General features: G+C 40.6%; 1 protein-coding gene across 1 annotated transcript in view; it reads right to left on the bottom strand.

The window, feature by feature from the left end:
• The window catches only part of ASCC3 (activating signal cointegrator 1 complex subunit 3), a 211,899-nt gene that overhangs the window by 106,505 nt on the left and 85,041 nt on the right, over positions 1-20,353 (bottom strand). Inside the window, exon 14 of the mRNA XM_083497618.1 lies at positions 2,448-2,582. Within this exon, the coding sequence (XP_083353744.1) occupies positions 2,448-2,582 (135 nt within the window). The remainder of the gene's footprint in view (positions 1-2,447; positions 2,583-20,353) is intronic.

Genomic DNA, 20,353 nt, shown 5'->3' on the forward strand with positions numbered 1-20,353 from the left:
TTTACTGAAAAAGTATTATTGTTCTCAGCAAGCAAATAAGATAATCCTTTTTTAAAAAAAGTCATTTTCATTCAGAACATTTAAAAATAAGTCTTCAGTAAAAGGAATTCATTACAAGATTGCAACATGCTAAAATCAGAAGGGGAGGGGGGAAATGCAGAAAAAGATGCTAACAGCAGAAAGCCCAGAAGCTATTTGGCAGCCAGTGCAGTTGGACCAGGATTGCTGTCATATGCTGAAACTATCTTGTCCTGGTGAGCAACCTGGATGCCAAATTCTGAACCAGCTGAAGTTTCGAAATTGTCTTCAGATGCAGCCTCACGTATAACATGTTGCAGTAATATAACCTAGAGGTTACCAGAGCATAGTCATCAGAAGTTAGGCAATCTCTGCCCAGATAGGGGCGCAGCTGAGCCACCAGCCAAAGCTGATGGAAGTCCGCATCACTGAGGCCACGTGAGGCTCAAGCCATAGAAATGGACCCAGAAGTACCCTCAAGCTGCATACCCAGAATGGACTCCCTCCTTATTGGAGGTTTTTAAGCATATGTTGGATGTCCATCTGTCATTAATGCTTTAGTGGGGATTCCTGAATTGCAGTGGGTTGGACTAGATCAGGGGTCTGCAACCCGCGGCCTCGGAGCCGCATGTGGCTCTTTTACACCTTTGCCGCGGCTCCGGGGTGGATACTAGTGATGGGAGGAGGCGCATTGTGCGCCCCGACACTCCCCACTGTGGCGGGCGCTGTACTGGCTGTGACGTCACATGGGGGCGGTGCATGCATTAGTCACGCACCGTCCCAATGTCACCTTCCCACCCGCTGTCAGATATATTTGTTTTAAATGTCGCAATGGTTTTGCGGCTCCCAGTTTTTTTTTTCCTTCGGAAACGGGTCCAAGTGGCTCTTTTTGTCTTAAAGGTTGCAGACCCCTGGACTAGATGAAGCTCGGTGTCCCTTCCAACTCTGCAGTTCTATGATTCTATGAAAGCTGCTGACATTTTAAGCAAGGTTATATCTGAAGCAAGCCTTTGATGTGCTCTGCTTCGGTTTTGTTATGATAAATGTTTTGCATAAATGAGCTACAAACTACAAATGACTCTTTCCTGCAAACATCAGCAGATGAAAACATCTCTTTTGTTCGTGTGTCTCACAGGGCAGTGAAATAGCTCCATTAATTATCACTAATGAGAGAGCAACCTATGGGTTTTAGAAGCAAACTGTCACTTATGGAAAATAATATTAATGTTTTAGTAATGTGTAGCTGTTTCTTAACAGATGGATTTTAATTAGCATGACATGTCAAGGAGTACCACCAACAACAAAAAATAGTGAACACACTTAAATCCCATGTTGAAATATTAGCAGACAGCACACGTTCTTCCACCGTAAATTAACCATGGTTGAACTTTGCAGCCACAGCTGGAACCAGGGAGAAATACAGAAGTCAATGGTAAGAGCTCAGTGAATAAGTAGAGCAGGTAAATTATTAGTAATGTTTACAGTTGGTTTGGCAAATGAAGTCAAGGATGCAGACCTTCACTTCTCCAGCTAGAGCCAGTTTCCACAGTACTGGGGATGATGGTTAGGAAGAACTTAGGAAGACAAGTCTGTCAACTGGCATGAGCATAAACTCAATATACACCTAAATGTACTCACAGAGCAACTTCTACACTCTATTTAAGACCACCTTAGAATGCCAATGATTCACTCTTGGTAAGCTACCATAACACTAGCATTGATTAACAGACAGCAGCTGCCACAATGTGAATGTGAAATACTATCAGAGATACAAAATGTTGTGAATATTTTATTTATCATATTCATATCACATCTCTCCCCCCCCCCCCCAGGGAAACTAGGAATCCTACAAACAGGGCCCAACTGGCACTATATTCATGGGTGTAGGTGTCATGTTGTTCTAGCTAAAAGATTGAGGCCTTTGAGAAGAATGCACACGGTGCTCCTTCTCAGTGCAAAATTAATCTCCTGGCAACTTAAAAATGGTGGCATGAGAATTTACTAAGTTGAGGACAGCTCTCATATAGTCAAGATCTTGTGATGTTTCCAAGGTGGTGAAAGAGGGTTAAATGGTACATTGGCTCCCATGCTATGAGGCAACAGCAAAAGTCTTATAGGTTACTGCTTACAATATGTTTTGACATACATCATCTGCCTTGCATAAATCATGAATGCCACATTCATGTTTAAAATACTGCTTTCATTAGAAAAAAATGTATTTGCAGCCCTAGAAGCAGACACAAGGTAAATGCAATGCTTGTGAAATTTAACCCTTAGAATGAATCAGTGTGTTCAAACACAGAACCAAATGTTTAATCCATTAAAAAAAAAAAGAAAAACACACCACAGTAAGCAGTAAAAACAGGAAGGTATTAATGGACCTTGTTTTGGTAGGACATCAAAACCAATTAGCCATAGAAACCACTTACTTGTTTTTCTAGTTGCCCATAGTCAGGACCTTGGGTTGGCAAAAAGTAGCAAATGTGACCATTATTTTTAGCTTTCTCACGAAGAGCCATTGCAGTTCTGACAGTAGCATTCCGTGCATGAACAAACACCATCACCTTGAAATAAAAGAGATTATTATTATTTTTTAAATGAGCAACAGGAATTGGTTAATAATACTAGTGATTTAGGACTAAATTAAACAATAAACACATAGAAGTTATTTTAATCAGGGTTAGTTAACCTCTGGCCTTCCAGAGATTGTTTGACTCAAATTCTCATCAGCTTTCGCTAGCATGGCCATCGATCAGGGAAGAAGGGAGATGGAGCCCAACAACCTTTAGAGGTCCACAGGTTATCCATCCTGTTCTAATTCAGAGCAAACAAATGTAGATGGTATGTACACTAAATGAAAGCATGTACACTTTCCCCCCTTTTCTTTTTCACAGTCTACAATTCAGTTTCAGAGCTCTAACTTAGGCTTAGTCCTCACAGGGAGCATATGAGGTCATACAAGTAGTGCCTGGACCACTTCGGACAGTGTATGAGTGCTCATAGACTTCAAGAACAAAAGATTATCACAGGTAGAAAACTGGCATACCAGGGAGAATGATATTTTAACTGCACTGTGTATACAAATGTGGGCGACCCAGCGTTTTAGCGTTATGAGAAAGAGAGAAAAATGTATCCCTATTCTTTTTCCTAAAACTGTATATAGTTTTATAAACCCGCATTACACTCCTGCTTAGTTATCTTTTCTGACTTGGATGGCAATAACTTCATTTACTTCAGGACTAAAACTTTTTTAAAAGGAAAAGACCAGCCTCGATCCAAGACCACAATGCATAGTACTTTCAAAATATATCTTTTTATTTCAGCCTACTGAATGAGCATATATAACAGAACAACACTGCAGTTCTAAGCGGGTTAACTTAGCCTGTCCTAACTATGTCAAGAGATTTTTTATTTTATTTCAGTGGCTAACCTCTATGCATTACATTATGCAAATAAGTTGGGAAAAGTAATTTGGAATAGAGAAAAGTGGTTCCACAGCTACAAGCTGTGTAATTAGATCTGTACTCTGAAGTTCAAAGCTAGTTCTGGTGTCTCAAGAGCTGAGAGCTTGTGTAGCTTTTCTTAGGGAAAAACTAAGCTTTTAAATGACAAAATATGCAACCAAAGCACAAAGGAAATGTCTCCAGGTTAGCACTACAGAATTTTATGACTATCTGGGGGGAGGGACTAACAATTCCTGCTGAAGACTTAAAAAACACTACTGAAAGTGGTTTAAAGAAAGAAGGTGATACTTTCCTTGAACAGAGGTAGTTTTAGCAAAAATAAATAAATCAAAAATATATGTTAAAAATGCAACAGTGGATTTAATTTCTACCAAATACAGCACCTTCTCCCTCATATTCTGCACTGGGTGGCAACAAACAAACAACTTGAGGCAGCTTCCCCCAATCTGGCGCTCTCATGAACTATAACTCTCATCGAACCCAGGACAATGTCCACACTGCTGGGAGTTGTAGTCCAACAAGTTGGTTAGATCATGGTGCCAATAATGCTATGGTTGCAGGTTTGAACCCTGTATGGGGCAGCTGCATATTCTTGCATTGCAGGCAGTTGGACTAGATTATCCTCAGGGTCCCTTCCAACTCTACAATTCTATGTGAAGTGAACACCTTTGAGAAACACTTGTCACTGAATATTCCATTTTGGTAGCACTATTTCCTATTCAACCTCTTTGATGGGATGGCTGACCACCATTGTTAAGACTGCCAACAGATGTGGATATTCTCAAAACTTTCCCAAATGATCTCTGTGGCTAGAAAACCTAATCATTTTGTTGATCTCAGTCATTATCACCAAAGAGTCTGGTGGCGGCAAAGGCAGATTAAATGGTGACATTTTGAAGCTGACCAGTTTTGGCACAGATCCTTGTCCTGCCCAGTGGAGCAGGCAGTGGTAAACTCCTTCTTCCGTGATGCCACTGCAACTGACAGTTATCATCCTGTTAAGAATTTCAGTTTATGGTTAAACTAGTAAACCAGGGGGAAAGAAACATTTGGGGGTGGTGTGCTTTATCCAATTTTGATGCATGTTGGCATCTGGTTTATAAATAAAAATTAATTCAGCTTGAAGTTGAACAAACACTCCGATTTTGATGAGCAGAAGGCTTCATCTCATGCCCTTTGATTATCTGTAATTAATATTGCTCATCAATAGAGAGGAACACTTAAAAACTAGAAGCCACTTCAAGCTGAGGCATGTTAGTTTTCCATGATTAAAGTTAGCTCTGATAAGCTGGGCCTTTTGTTGTTTTCTTGCTGGGCAAGATGAATCAATGCCTCCCAACAGGAACACTTGGTGGGGTATAAATAATAAAAAATAAAATTATTATTATTGTTTATTATTATTGTACACCAATGTGGCAAATCAGCATCATTCTCCCTTCCAGATGTTGTTGACTGCCATGTCCATCATCCCTGACTACTGGGCATGCTGGCTGGTGCGGATGAGAACTGCAAATCACAACATTTAGAGGGCACCATGCTGGCTATCCCTGCTGCACACTATTTTTCAAAGCCTCATTTCCCTGCAGGTTTCTGCTATTTCCCCAATGTACTTTTGGCACAGAATACACTCATGGTTGAAATATTTTGCTTAGGGTAGGCATGGACAACCATCCTACAGCAATGAGTGCTCTTTAGCAAAAAGTGTAGAAACTGTGAGCATTTATTTAATATTTCTTGAGCGGCTTTTCTCATTCTGATAAGGAGGTTGCAAAGGCAATTCCTTTTTCTCAAACGAGGATTTTGCTTGTCCATGGATTGTGGGAAGATTTACAGTTCAGTGCTATCAATATATCCAGCCTTAAAAAACTTCTTAAAACTTTTGCGTGCAAGTCAGTCAGTGGTGGCACACTGACGGTCTACTACTTCCAATAACAACCAGCATCTTTTCCCCTTCCCTAGTTTGTGTGTATAAATAGGCAAACTATACTGGGATGACAAAATCGAAAGAAGATACATTTATCACTTCAAGGATAAAGAAAAGGGAATGTCTTTGCCATGTCTTTAGTAAAACAGAATTTTAAAGGACTTGATGTCTGCCTCTCCCTGACCTACTTACTGTGTTCTCTTCCATGGAATTAAAGGTAAAGGTACCCCTGCCCGTACGGGCCAGTCTTGCCAGACTCTAGGGTTGTGCGCCCATCTCACTCTATAGGCCGGGAGCCAGCGCTGTCTGCAGACACTTCCGGGTCACGTGGCCAGCGTGACATCGCTGCTCTGGTGAGCCAGAGCCACACACGGAAACGCCGTTTACCTTCCCGCTGGTAAGCGGTCCCTATTTATCTACTTGCACCCGGAGGTGCTTTCGAACTGCTAGGTTGGCAGGCGCTGGGACCGAACGACGGGAGCGCACCCCGCCGCAGGGATTCGAACCGCCGACCTTTCGATCGGCAAGCCCTAGGCGCTGAGGCTTTTACCCACAGCGCCACCTGCGTCCCTCCATGGAATTACTCTCTTGCTAACAAATCTCTTCAGTGCTTGACATCAGCTTTGAACCCTGTTACATCTAATAGTCTCCATGGCCATTGCAGATGCTGAAAATCCAGTTAACCATCAACTTCTTCAATCCCCCTTTGGACTCTAAAAGTTTCCTAGGTTCACGTATGCTTGACCACCAAAGCAAACGATTTCCATGATACTACCTAATTTAATTTCAGTTCTATAAAATGGCTAGCTGGTAACAAGCAAGTAAGACATCATTACTTTGTGCTTGGTACAAACTTTACATCTTGCCGTCTAGATTTACAGAGCTGCTCTTGCCCCTTCAACATCTGCTGAACCACAGCAAGTATTGCAACAAGCACTATTTTAGCCAGATGATACATCTATCTTGTTATTGGCAGATTCCCCTGCCGACTTCTAAGAGACAAATGATGAACACCTACAGATTTTGAAGCTTATTAGCAATATTGAGATCGGCTTTTTTCTGGCCAGCTGGGTTTAAAGTGCTATTCAGTCTTTATTTCCTCATTATGGTTTCCTAAATAAGATTACAGCCTAATCAGGAAAACTTTCAAGTATATCAGACCACACCATCACCGGTGATTTAGTTAAAACAACTTCTGACAAGATGCATGAAAGGGATAATGGTTGAAATGACTGCAAAGCATTTGTTTCCAGGATATATACTTCAATAGCCTTAAAGTTGGTATTTCAAATATGCAAGTCATATACTCCTCTAATTCTTCCAATGCAACTGGATGAAGGATTTTGCCAGCATTCATATTCAGTTTCCATGAGTTTTGGCTTCTCATACTATCTGGAACATGGGTGGTTTATCTTGAAAATATGACCTCCTTTGAAGGAGAGACAGGCCATGTAGTATTTCAGCTACTTTTGATACCATTAATCATGGTATCCTAGTGGACTATCTCTGTGGTTTGGAAGTTTGGTGGTTCCTATCCTATCTGCATGACCACCAGCAGAGAACTGGGGGACTACATGTTTACATCTTATGGGGCATTGCAATTGGGTATCCACATTGGGAACAATCATCAGGAGGTTTGCAACACTCAGATCTAGTTTTCTGTTTTATTTCAGCCTAAGAAAGGCCATACATAAGCTGAACCACTGTCTGGATGCAGGGGTGCAGTGGATGAGAGTCAGTGAACTGAAGCTGAATCCAGTTACAGAAGAGACACTATGGGTAAGTGGTTACCAGGTCTGACAACTGGGGTGTGTGTGTGTGGCCAGCCAGCCTGTATGGCCTCCCTTTGGAAAAACAGGTACACGGATTGGGTCCATCTTTGTCTGTGGACCTAGGAGGCCTCTGTGGTAAAAAGTACCACCAGCTTTGGCTGGTATGTCAACTACACCCTTTCCTGGATTGCAATAATTTAGCCACTGTGACACATTCATTGATAGCATCATACCTGGACTATTGCAATGACTGTGTGGGGCTTCCCTGGTTCAGAGATTGCAGCTTATGCAAAACGCTGCAGCCTGGGTGGTGCTCCTTATTGGACATATCCTGCCAGTACAGAGGAATCTTCACTAGCAGCCTATTAGCCACTGCACCAGTTTTAAGGTTCTGCTACTAAATAACTCTGAACAAGGTTACCTGAAAAACCATATTTCCTTCCAATGCCTGGTAATGGCAACCAGCAAATGGAACGTGGTTGGTTTTGCCACAACCTGGTGATGACCAGCTTGTTGTAACACAGAGGAGGGCTTTTTCACTGGTGGTACCAGAGTTGTGGATTGATCTTCCTGCTGAAATATGAGTGTTTCCATCTGTATTGGCATGGCCTCTTGAAAACATGCCTTTTTGGCAAGCATTCACCTGAACCTGAACTTCTAGTCTTATTGTTTTAACTGTTTTAATTGCCATGCTTTTAAACTTCCTTGATTGTACATTTTAGTTGAGGAAGTTTTAATGCTTTGCTTGGATTATTCTTGTGTATTTTAATTTTGTAGAGATTTTATAATTGATTTTATAGTTGTAAACCACTTAAAAGCCATTTTTGCATATAAGCAGTTTATAATTTAAATAATAATGTTAATTTATTCCAAACTGTGGCCAGCTGGTTTATTTAAACTACTTCGGAATAAGCCATGATTCCTAGTAGGACGCGGGTGGTGCTGTGGTCTAAACCACAGAGCCTAGGGCTTGCCAATCAGAAGGCTGGCAATTCGAATCCCCGTGACGGGGTGAGCTCCCATTGTTTGGTCCCTGCTCCTGCCAACCTAGCAGTTCGAAAGCACGCCAAAAGTGCAAGTAGATAAATAGGTACCGCTCTGGCAGGAAGGTAAACGGTGTTTCCGTGCGCTGCTCTGATTCGCCAGAAGCAGCTTAGTCATGCTGGCCACATGACCTGGAAGCTGTATGCCGGCTCCCTCGGCCAATAAAGCGAGATGAGCGCCGCAACCCCAGAGTTGTCCACGACTGGACCTAACGGTCAGGGGTCCCTTTACCTTTACTATGATCCCTAGTCTGAATAAAACAAGTCAAGATCAGCCAAAGTCCATCTCTTAGCCATGTCAGTATGAGAAAAAAGTAATATGCAAGCCTGAAGGTCACTGCAGCTCCCTCTTGCGATTGGACATACCATTGTTTGTATGCGATGCAAACACAATCATGGACACATTACATGTCATCTCCTGCTGATCAAGAAGTTCATTAATGATAATGGCTCAGTATAATGACTCAACTGCCTGTACATACATAAAGCTTGCTGAACTAATACTCCAAAAGTTACAGACCAAGGTTACCAATTAACTATTTAATGACTCCATTTGTTGAAATTGGAAAACATAGTGAGGGAATGCCAGCATATGCCATACAGGCATTACATTTGCATTCTTTTTGAATTTACTTTGGAATTGAATCAAGTGTAAAGTTAAAATAAATCATGAAATGTAGTTAAAAGTGGAAGATGTGCGAAAGGGACAGAAACAAATCTCTCGTGTCATTTGTTATTTGTGCAGTAACTTATATGTTTACAGCTCTTGAATCTAATTCTCATTATTAACTTTCTACTTAATTTGTGAGGCTGGAATAGTCCTGTATAAAGCCTAAAACTCACTTGACTGAAGAAAAATCTGGAATACTAATGGCAAAACATGACTTCGAAAGGTAACTTTTGCAGCTTAAAAGCTTGTGGGGTAATTTATATTTGCATAATCTACTTTATTAATTTTTTTTAGCAAAAATCAATTTGTTACCAGTTAGCATGCAAGATCACCACTAATGGCATATTCACTACACCTTTAGAGCATAAAATCCTGAATTAAAGGCATGATGTATTTACTTACATCAAATTAAATTATGCACCCGGAACGACAGAAATCTTCTTTCCAACTATTTTACTAATGCAACCATCTGAAACAACCAAATGCTTAAAAGTACTATGATACCGTTTCTGAGATAAGGTAAACAGAAATGTAAATAGCATTCAAAAATGGTCATACTATGAATTTATATAAAAGGTACAATGTTACAAAAAAACAAATAAATGCTACCATATATCCTAAATTTTACTGTGTGAAAAAGAGGAACATTTAGCACACCAAAGGGGGTCCAAGTCAGGATGTGGCTTGCTTTTATTTTATACCAAAGTGCACTTGCACTTACTTATACTGAATCCCATTGGTCATTCTGTTGCCCATTCACACGGTTTGAAGAAATTCCTCTAAAATTCTTCACAGTCTGATTTTTGTTATGTTAAATAATTTGGCGTTCTCCGCAACCTGGCTTAACTTCACTTCTCACCCCAAACCAGATTATCTGATTCAGTTAATCCTAACACGGATTCTTTCCTCCATTGTGTAAACTGTCCATTTGCTTCCTGTCCTTAGCCAAATTACTGATCTATAAAGCAAACAGATCTAACCTGCAACTACTAAGGTAAATTTATAGAAAACTTTGATTACCATAAGCCTTTTCAAAATCCAAGTACGGAGAGCCTGAAGGTTAAAAAAGATTTTTATTTTTTTTGCTGTGACACAATTGATCGCTTAATCTTTTGCCAGCTTCTACTGATAGGTAAACATTCCTGTCAGTAACAATTCAAATATATAGAAACAGCAGTGTCTATTCTTGTACAAAAATTAAGCAAGAGTGGCTAGCCTATTGCCTTGAAAATTTAAGTCATTAGACAGCTAACAAACACATTTCTGTGGATGCCAATGAACTTGAAGGGTTATTATTCAAAATTACAAGCAGCCCAACCAACCCTGGAATGAAGAAAACTAATAAATATTCTGACTACATATAGCCAGACACCCTTGTTATCTTCCCCCATATTCTCATGCACTCAGGATTAGTGCAGTGTAGTACTACCAATGTATAGTCCTGTGTATTTTGTACAGGTGTATTATATACAACTTATGTGGGTGTTTGGAAAAATGAATGAATGAATGAATGAATGAATGGAGAGTTGGAAAAACCCACTGTTCCATTTATTTATTTCCCCTCCATCCCACACATCCAGTGGGTTTTCCTTGCACACTGGGCTCTGGGAATGTCATGAGACAGCTCTGGAAGCGTCTCAGGTCCTTGCTGCAACTTTCCCAGAGCCTGGTTAGCAGCCCTCCACCTTGCAGGGGTAGGGGTGGGGTCGGTTCTGAGCTTCCTGACTTTGAGCCATTTTGTCTTTGTGTGCGAACCTCCTGGAACCAAACCCACAATACAGAACACAGGTCCTAACTGCCCCTGCTAAAAGATTATATTTAACAACAAATCCCCCTAATAATATTAAACTAGAACACAGCTATATTGCTTTAGCAGGTGGTACATAGCTTAAACCAGGAGTCAGGGAACCTGTGGCCTGCTGTTGCTGGACTACAGGACCGGCCAAGTTGGCTGGAGTTTAATGTAGTTGAGAATCCAACATTTGAAGGGCCACAGATTCCCTACCCCTGGCGAAAGAGGAAATTCCAGAATGTTCATAATGGGCTAAATATGTTATACAGCTAAACTGGCCTCGAAGGAACTCATTTGATTCATTCATATTCATGTGCAATGGACCCTTAAAAAGACTTACACGCTTGATTCTTTTTAATGCTTTACAGTGGTACCTCCAGTTACGAACTTAATTCGTTTGGAGGTCTGTTTTTAACCCAAAACCATTCTTAACATGAGGCACACTTTTGCTAATGGGGTCTCCCGCTGCCGCTGAGGCGACTTTCGCTCGCATCCCTGGGGCAAAGTTTGCAACAAGGAGCATCTACTTCCAGGTTAGCGGAGCTCGTTAACCAAAGCGTTCATAAGGAGGACGGTATGTAGCCTGAGGTTCCACTGTACTGCAAAACACCTTGGGTGAGATGTATATAAAAGGTAGTCTATGACTAAAGCGATGGATGCCCCCAAAGCCTACAGCCTACCGTAAGTGTCCCCTACCCCAACAGAGGGGAAGTGCCTTAAAATCGTCAGAAAACTTCAATTCCCTTTCCAGCTGAGCAGCACTTTTATGCCTTCCAAGTCACTTCAGGCTTTTTGCCTCATTACCTCAGAGAGATGAAGGGATCTGCCACTCTGCTCACTTCTATACTACTTGTCACAATAAACAAACCCAAGTCTGCAAAAAAAGTGAAAAGCAGGTAGCCTAGGCCATTCTGTCATATGAAAGCATTCAGATACATTAAATATTGCTGAAAAGCACAACTATAAACATATGGCTATGCCAACACCAACCCACAGTACAGAACTGAGTGATGGCTGGATGATGATGATGATAATAATAATAATAATAAAATAATAATAATAATAATAATTTATTATTTATACCCCGCCCATCTGGCTGGGTTTCCCCAGCCACTCTGGGCAGCTTCCAACTGAATATTAAAAACAGTACAGCTTCAAATGATAAATCCTAGTGTTTACCTAAATCTACCTGTGTAAGGTTGCATTTAGACATATTCCCTCAGGAGACTCAACACCCTACATTACACGGTCACTACAGTACATAGGAAAATCTTGCTGATATGCATCTTTCCTGGGGTGACACTCCAAGTAGGGACTGGCTATGACAATAGCCGATCATAACTTTCCAGCTTTCCTCTTCAATGTCAGAACCCAGCCTTAAACCAAATCAGGAGATTTATAATGCAAAAAAATGGGAACGCCACTAAGCAAAGACTTTTCAGAGAGGAAGGAAGAATATTACGTAAACTGGGACTGACATGCTATGAGCTAATGTACACTAAAAAAATATAAATAGCAGCCACAGGTTGCATCCTATATACACTTATATAGGAGTCAATCTCATTGAACTCAATGGAATTTACATCTGAGTAGTCACACAAAGGATTCCATTCTTAATGTAGCTTCAAAATGGTCCTAAATACTCCTAAACCCAAGTCAAGTAAAAGACAGAAATTCATCTATATATTATGACAGGGTTGAAGTAAATACAGTGGTACCTCAAGTTACAAATGCCTCAGGTCACAAACACTTCAGGTTACAAACTCTGCTAACCTGGAAGAGTTACCCCGAGTTGAGAACTTTGCCCTAGGATGAGAACGGAAACTGTGTGCCGGCAGCGCAGCGGCAGCAAGAGGCCCCATTAGCGAAAGCACGCCTCTAGTTAAGAACAGTTTCAGGTTAAGAATGGACCTCCGGAATGAATTAAGTTTGTAACTAGAGGTACCACTGTACAAAAATTAAAAGAAAATGCACATTTGAATAAACTTAAAGGAATTGCAACTAAGCAACCTGCAACCACATTCCACACAGCACTCACTAGTTATTGCTCTCCTACCTAAAGGACAAATTATATTTTCCTAGCACTATAATATGATGGTTTTGAGCACTGGGGCAAGCTCATGAGCACCAGCTACAAAGCAAAGGGTCTAGAAAGAGAATGGAATGAGAGTTGTTGTGAAAACATGTTGGAGGAGGTGGCAATGCTGTGTTAGGGGCCATTAATATTGAGGATGAGCATTTAAGTGTGTGAGCTGTATGGGTGAGGATGGCAGGTATACATAATATGTGTGGGAAAGAAAGGGGGTTTCAAGAATGCATAAAGAGGATTGCAAATGAAAAGCACGGCAAATGTTTGCAGCTTTCCCCTTCTTGGGACTGTTCCTGAAGCAAAGTGATTTGAAAAACTAAGCTGTCTTGTTGACAAGAAAGACTGCTAGCTGGTTCTACAATATGGAAAACCAAACTCCTCTTGCATAAAAAAATTCCCTTAAAAACACCACACACAAATTAGGAGTGCATGCACTGCAGTTTATAGATCAGGAAACATCCATGTGTGAAATTAGAAGAAGTTGCAAGCAGGTCAAAACTAAAATGTAATCATTAGTTCAGAAGACACTACTCAGCAGTGCCACTGCTCTCCACTCCTGCAATTTCTGTCTATAATAAAACCAGTAATATGCAAAGTAACTAAAGGCTGACATTCTCAACAGCAGTTCTCGCTTCAGTGTTACTGTTAAAGCATCATTACGCATTAGTGTATTATATTAAGAGTTTTATGGATGCATGTAATCTTCTCCCCAATATGACAGGAAACGTGTGAGAACCAACATGCTTTACATATATTTAATGTTTTGAAAGTGTATTCTAGTCTTACTTTGAGGAAAAGCACTCCAAGTCTAACATAGTGCTTCTCAACCTTTTAAAACCCATGCCCACTTTTAGCTAACAAGAAACCCATGCCCACATCTCCATTCAAACCTAGCTTTCTGAATTATTTTATTCAAATTTTCAAAAGCATTGAAATATTGTGAATTTTAATTATTATTTTAAAATTATACTGTACTTCTTCTTTTTTGAAACATTTGCACCTACCCTGAAACCTTCATAACTTCCTCTGGGTGGGATGGAGTGCCCCACCTTTTGATAAGCACTGTTCTAAACATACATGATTAAAACAAGCCATAAAATGCAAAATCTGTTGACAGTAAGGAAGGATTTTCTCAGTTAATCAACAAATGACAATCTAAATAACAAGTTTCTGCTGCTCAATACGTATGATCATGGTTAAATTTGTTCCTTCTCTTCCTTCTTGTAACGTAAACCAGCACTTACTCCTCGATAAGGTGGTCAATTACATATTGACAGAAAATAATAAAAGAAAAGAAAGAAAGTCATCACTAAAACAGAGGACAAAAGAGAACAGTAGTTTGCATAAAAACTGTACAGTATATCCTAATTTATATGTACAGATGCAAATTTAGAAATAATTACTACTGTAATGTAAATATTAATTATATAATCATAGTGGAGCTGACTGTGAACAGTGACCTATGTTCCTCTGCTATCTGAGTGCTGCTGATGGACAACTTTAAAGTGTCTGCCCTTCCTTATGGTTTCTTGGGTTTAAACCAGATCTGGGTTGGACACCTTTCAGACAGAGGAGGGTGGGCAACGTTTTACAGCCTGAGGGTCACATATCCTTCTGATCAACTTCCTGGAGGTAACACACCAGTGCAAAGCAGGGCCAGAGCCAAAGCAGGGCAGAGCAATCAATGAATATTTTTATCTTGGCCTGGGGTTCCCCCATCCCTGAAAGAGAGTGTACTCTGACAGCCCTTCAAATAGTGTCTCCTCTGCGAAGAGGACATGTTGCCATCCTACTCCATTAGGTCAACATCACATTGTTCTGGTTCATTTATTGTATTGGGAAGTGTTGTTTTTATTTGACAACATTATACCGTTGTGAGCTGCTTTTGAGTTCAGATTGGTTGTTGGGAAAGTGGCATAAAAATATACAAAATCAAATCAAATCAGAGTTCTCCCACTCCAGGTTCAGATCATTAGCTGCTGGTCTCCCCCCCCCCCCATCCTGAAATTCATAAATACAGTGTCATTTCCCCATCACCCATAACCTAGTTGGGTATAATATGCAGCTTTATCGTAATGTACTGTTCGGCTTTGGCTGACTTCCATCTTTGGAAGGAATTGGCACTCAAAGTTATAGCAAAGGAATGCCACACTTTCCTCCAAATTCATTTCCCCCTTCCCTGTGTCTTGCTGGCTAATTAATAATAGCACCCCATGCTTTCCACAATCCTATCTAGCTCAGCCCACTTCACCAATATATTGACCAATTTTGCCCAAGACTACTCACACTAACCTAGGGCAGAAGGAACATAACATGACTCCTGAACTTCCATTTGAAAACAACAGTAACATGCTTGTCAAACTGAAACTAAGGATCTCTTCTTCCATCTTTCCCAAACGAGGGAAAAAAATAATAATTAAAGATTAAACTAGCAGGCATAGGAAAACATTCACCAGGGGAGGGAGACAGTTAACCATTTGGAAAGGGAACTCAAAACAGCATCCAATGTCATACTCAAAATCTTGTGAGTATTTAGATTTTTCAATTAGAACTGTTCCAATACATTTTTACTAGAAATCTTAAGGAAGCAGGCAATGCTCTAGTACAAAGCTAACCTTAGAAACCTACAGCTTTTGTAAACACTACCGAGAAAGCAAGTCAACTCTGTATGCAGGTTTTGTGTGCGTGTTTTTTCACCTATTTTTAAAAGGTTTCCATAAAAGAGGGAAAAGCACAGCAAGACTAAGACATCTATTATGATCCCTTTCGGCAAGTTAACGCAGGAGGAGGGGCTGAGGGAAGAATGCTATCACTGAGCTTGCATTGAGTAATTCAAAGTGAAGCCTACAAACGAGACATCTCATTAGTTTGAACAGATGGATAAAAATTAAAAGGCTGATTCGCCAACTTCTAATTTCCCAATAGCCAAGAGGAGCTCGAAGTCTTGCGGAATAGGACAGTTGAAAAATCAACATGAAAAGATTTTCTTCCATCTGTCATAAGCACATGCCTGTGTAGAATAAAACTACCTCCCACTGTCCTTTATTATTTAATAGCAGTAACACATGCAACATCTATTAATGCACACCAACATACAACATCATCTGAATATCACATGCTGCAACCTGTATTACAGTAATGGGACTGAACCAAACCAGCATGAATTGCAGACGTGAAAATTATGCCTTGTTAGGATGCTATGTTCTTTGAGGAGCTAAGAATAGTAGATAAAGAATAACCTGTGTATATAATTGATCAAGCTGTCAAAAAGCCTATCACAAACTATTAATAAATCATAGTAGCTACAGTAATGCAGGTAATAATAAATCCAGTCCTAGTTTTGAGTGTGGAAAAATGCATTGCTTCCAAATTATTTCTTCATAATGCTATTCTCATTCTGCCAATGCCAATAAATCACTAACATTTTCAGACACCTGAAGTGGTGGTACATTGATACCAAATAAAGTACCTCCAACAAATAAGTAATACCTTTGAGCATCTTAAAATAACAAGGTTCCTCCCACCTCTCTGCACCATAGGATTCCTTTTTTTGGCTGCATTTGAGATGTAAATAAAGTCAGTGGAACTGAACCAGACATGACACTGAACGCATAATTTCTTTAACGAGCACTTTTAAACTGGAGTGTAAGAGACTATGACTGTGTATGTTGTTGACTCTGGCTCCAGTGCTTCTGAATCGGTATACACACAATGTTACCCACAACGTAGAGCTATCCTGTAATTTCTTTAGAAATACTGCTGTTTGATGCCTTTCTTCTCAACAACAACTTTATTACGGTCATAGACCAGCATAAGGAGGGAGGGGTAGAATAATTCAAATTCAATCTCAAACTAGCTTCAATCTAAAAGAAAAACTTCTGCCGCCTTCATGTCACAGTCAAGCTGAGGTGTACACTTAAGACAGCCATTGCGCGTGTGTGGATGACAATGCATGCACAGATGACTGCTTCATTGAATAGAAATTGGAGGGGGGATCCTGGGGAAGGGAAACCATACGGGCATCCAGTTGAAGACATCCCCACCCCCTCTCCATTGTGTACAACAGTGTGCAAATGTGGCTTGGAACATAGCAAGGCAAAAGAATCTCACTGCCTTTTAACTCTGGCTATGTACACAATAGTAGCAGGTAAGGAGGGAGATTTTAACCCTTTCCTCCTCTGCCAAGACCCTAATGAAAATGGTTTCTTTGAAGCTGCTATTTGCGTTGAGAAGAAAACTCATAGGCCCTAAAGGAGCTTTCCTCACAATGCAAACAAGCTGCTTTAAAAGGAAGGATTCTCAGCAGGTCAGCAGCAGGGGATGAAAGGGTTAAACTCTCCCTCCTTGTGTGCTTCCCGCAGCTGCTATTTCCATTTCACAAACAAACAAACAAACAAACAAACAAACAAAGACATTAGAGGGAAAGACATCTCTGATATCACAGATGGTTTGGGCCCCTAGTAAGGCTAGTTATTTCTGACTTCCATACAATTCAATCTAGGGACCAAATGTTGAATGGAAATGCCTAACACAATTAGCCAAAAGCTAAGAACCACCATTAAATTTATACAATTTGCCTCATGCATTCTTAATGCATATGGAGTCATTAATAGGCCCATGGGTGTCATGGCAACCATGACATCTTCCATTGGTGCCCATGAAGCTTCTGTTTCCCTCCATTCATTGACCCCTTGGTCAGTGAGTGGTTATCTTTTTGCCCCTTGAAAAGTACATAGAGCTCTTGCCTCACTTCCTCGTTCAGCTTTATAAGTTTTCCAATGCTTAGAGTAATTGTACTGCACCACACCTTTACATAGATCCTTTGGAAAAGGGATGTGCACTCTGCCTCTCAGGGGACTGATCCTGGGGAGGTGACAATTGACCAGGCAGAGGGGCACCCATGACACTCACTCAACATTCAAAATTTGCCCACAGATTTGCCCACAGTGACCCCTGTAGTAAGTTCTTACACATTAGAGCAGGAATGGGACATTGCTGTTCAATGGCTCTGAATTCAGATTGCGGCTGCCCCTCCTCAGTCATGCCTCCCACCCCAGCAAATATGCTGAGAAACCCCCCCCCCCAAAAGCTTAACTGCTGTGCAGGGAGCAATTCTTAAATCTCTCTCTCTTTCCTTTCTGTGCCAGGAGGAAGGGTAATTGAATGGCTCCACCCACTTTTGACTTGGGCCTCCATTCTGGGTATGCGGTCCCCAAGGAAATTTTCACAGAGGGTGGAGTTCAGCACCCCCTGAGAAGGAAGGCAGCTCTCTATATTGCATTATAACTTGTAAAGCAGGCATAGGCAAACTCGGCCCTCCAGATGTTTTGGGACTACAACTCCCATCATCCCTAGCTAACAGGACCAGTGGTCATGGATGATGGGAGCTGTAGTCCCAAAACAGCTGGAGGGCTGAGTTTGCCTATGCCTGTTGTAAAGTGTTTGATCTTCGCAATCCTTGGTTTATTCAACATGAATGGGGTAAGAAGGGTGATCAGTAGCATCAAGTATCACTTAAGTACTAAAACTGTGAGAAACCTAGAATTATCATTTACCCATGTAGGTTGTTGTAGCTTGCTCCTTCAAGATACATTTTTAATTCCTTTGTTTACTTCTAATGTAAATTCTAATTCTCTTACACCTGCTTCCATTCCTGTGGGGTTTTTTAATATAAAAAAATATAAATCTGTATAATAAAATCTTATTTCCTGATCTGACAGTAGGAAATGGAAAGATTACCTGCTAATAAAAATGAACTCTTTCAACAACAAACAGTAATTAGTGCTGAATATCAAACTAATCTTTAGGAAGATTTTTTAACTAAAAAATATTATATATTAATAGCATTTACAACAGAAGCTGCTCACCTAAATATTAAAGAAAGTCACACCTCACTTAAAAGATAAGAGTTTCCAATGGATAACTAGCTACATTATATGAAGTTAATATTTTTCATTCCATATTACAAGTAATGGAACAACAGATAAAATACAGTTCTGTTTCTGTAATACAGAACTACCTTGGAGAGCCGTCGTCAGTAAAAACAGACAACACTGAGAAAAGTGGCCCAATAGTCTGATAAGGCCACTTCAGCTATTATTTCAATATTATAACTCATGCACTACTTTAACGATCTTGGTACAATTTAGTTGCATATCACAAAATAATAAAATGAACCTACCTTATTTTGTACCCACAATATTTAAACCATGTTTAACTACATTAAAATGGCATGGCTTGATTATATTGGAGACAAGTGAGAGGTCTGCCCCTCAGGTATGTATTATAGTAAAAAATCAAAATATCGAACTGTGCTCTGAGTGCAGTAAAGAATCAGTGCAGTCCCCAAACGACTGATGAAATGGAGTTCCAATTTTATTTTTAAAAAGAGCAAGTTATCACATTTTCCTTTAGGGAATTCTGAATGAACAGCTGTCAAATTCTACAGAGTTTTCCAAAAGCTAGCATTTATCAGTGTTTAGGTTACATGTAGGGCATTTTTAAGAGAAAGCAAGTAGGATGAATTAAAAGAAAAGATGATAAAGGTCTTATTTCTACAATAATCTATCTCTTTGGACATATATCTGAAACCATTCAAAACACATCATTCAGGAAAAAACACACATTAAAATTCATTTCAGGAGGAAAACACTTTCTTAGTAGCTACAAACCCATGGAATATAGATTTGGTAACTTGTTATGCATATGGAAAGAAACCAGTTTTGGAGAAGAGGAAGGAGGAAGTATGTATTAAGGACGCCATATGAAAACAGCTAGAGGCAGTACATTATAGAAAACAGACTTTAATAACAAGTGGGGAGATTATACCGCATTTTTCGCCCCATAGGACGCACCGGCCCATAGGACGCATCAAGTTTTCGGGGGGGGGGAATAAAGAAAAAAAATTCCCCCCCCAAGGCGCTTGTGGGGCAGGCAGCGGGGAGAAGCGCTCTTCTCCCCGCCGCCCGCCTTGAGATCAGGTCCGGGGAGAGCCTGGAGATGCGCTGCGTCTCCCTGCTGTCCCTGGAGTGGTGGGGCAGGCAGCGGGGAGAAGCGCTCTTCTCCCCGCCGTCAGCCTCCAAACCACTTTGGGAGACAGCAGGATGGCGGCGTTCCGCCTCTCTCTGTCCCCCGACCTTGTGGGGCTGGCGCTGGGGCTCTCCTGAAGCCTGGAGAGTGAGAGGGGTCGGTGCGCACCAACCCCTCTCGCTCTCCAGGCTTCAGTGAAAGCCTGCATTCGCCCCATAGGACACACCCACATTTTCCCTTCATTTTTGGAGGGGGAAAAGTGCGTCTTATAGGGCGAAAAATACGGTATATATATTATTCAACATCTTTTGCTGCCAGAATGCTTGGCACTTCTAACAGCAAAAATAAAAAATAAAAAAAACAACTGCAGAAACATCAGACTCCATTCTAAGCACACCCAACAAACCTTCCCCACTTTTTTTATAAAACGTCTCAGTATACAACCACCATTTGGAAATCCTGTGGTTGTGCCATATAGGGCATATATCCACTCTCCATGCTATTAAGATCAGTAAGACTTATTAGTTGTGACCCACCTCAACTTTTGACCCA

Source organism: Podarcis liolepis (assembly GCF_965112155.1).
Source record: "Podarcis liolepis genome assembly, chromosome: 3".
In the NCBI taxonomy this organism is placed as follows: Eukaryota; Metazoa; Chordata; class Lepidosauria; order Squamata; family Lacertidae; genus Podarcis; species Podarcis liolepis.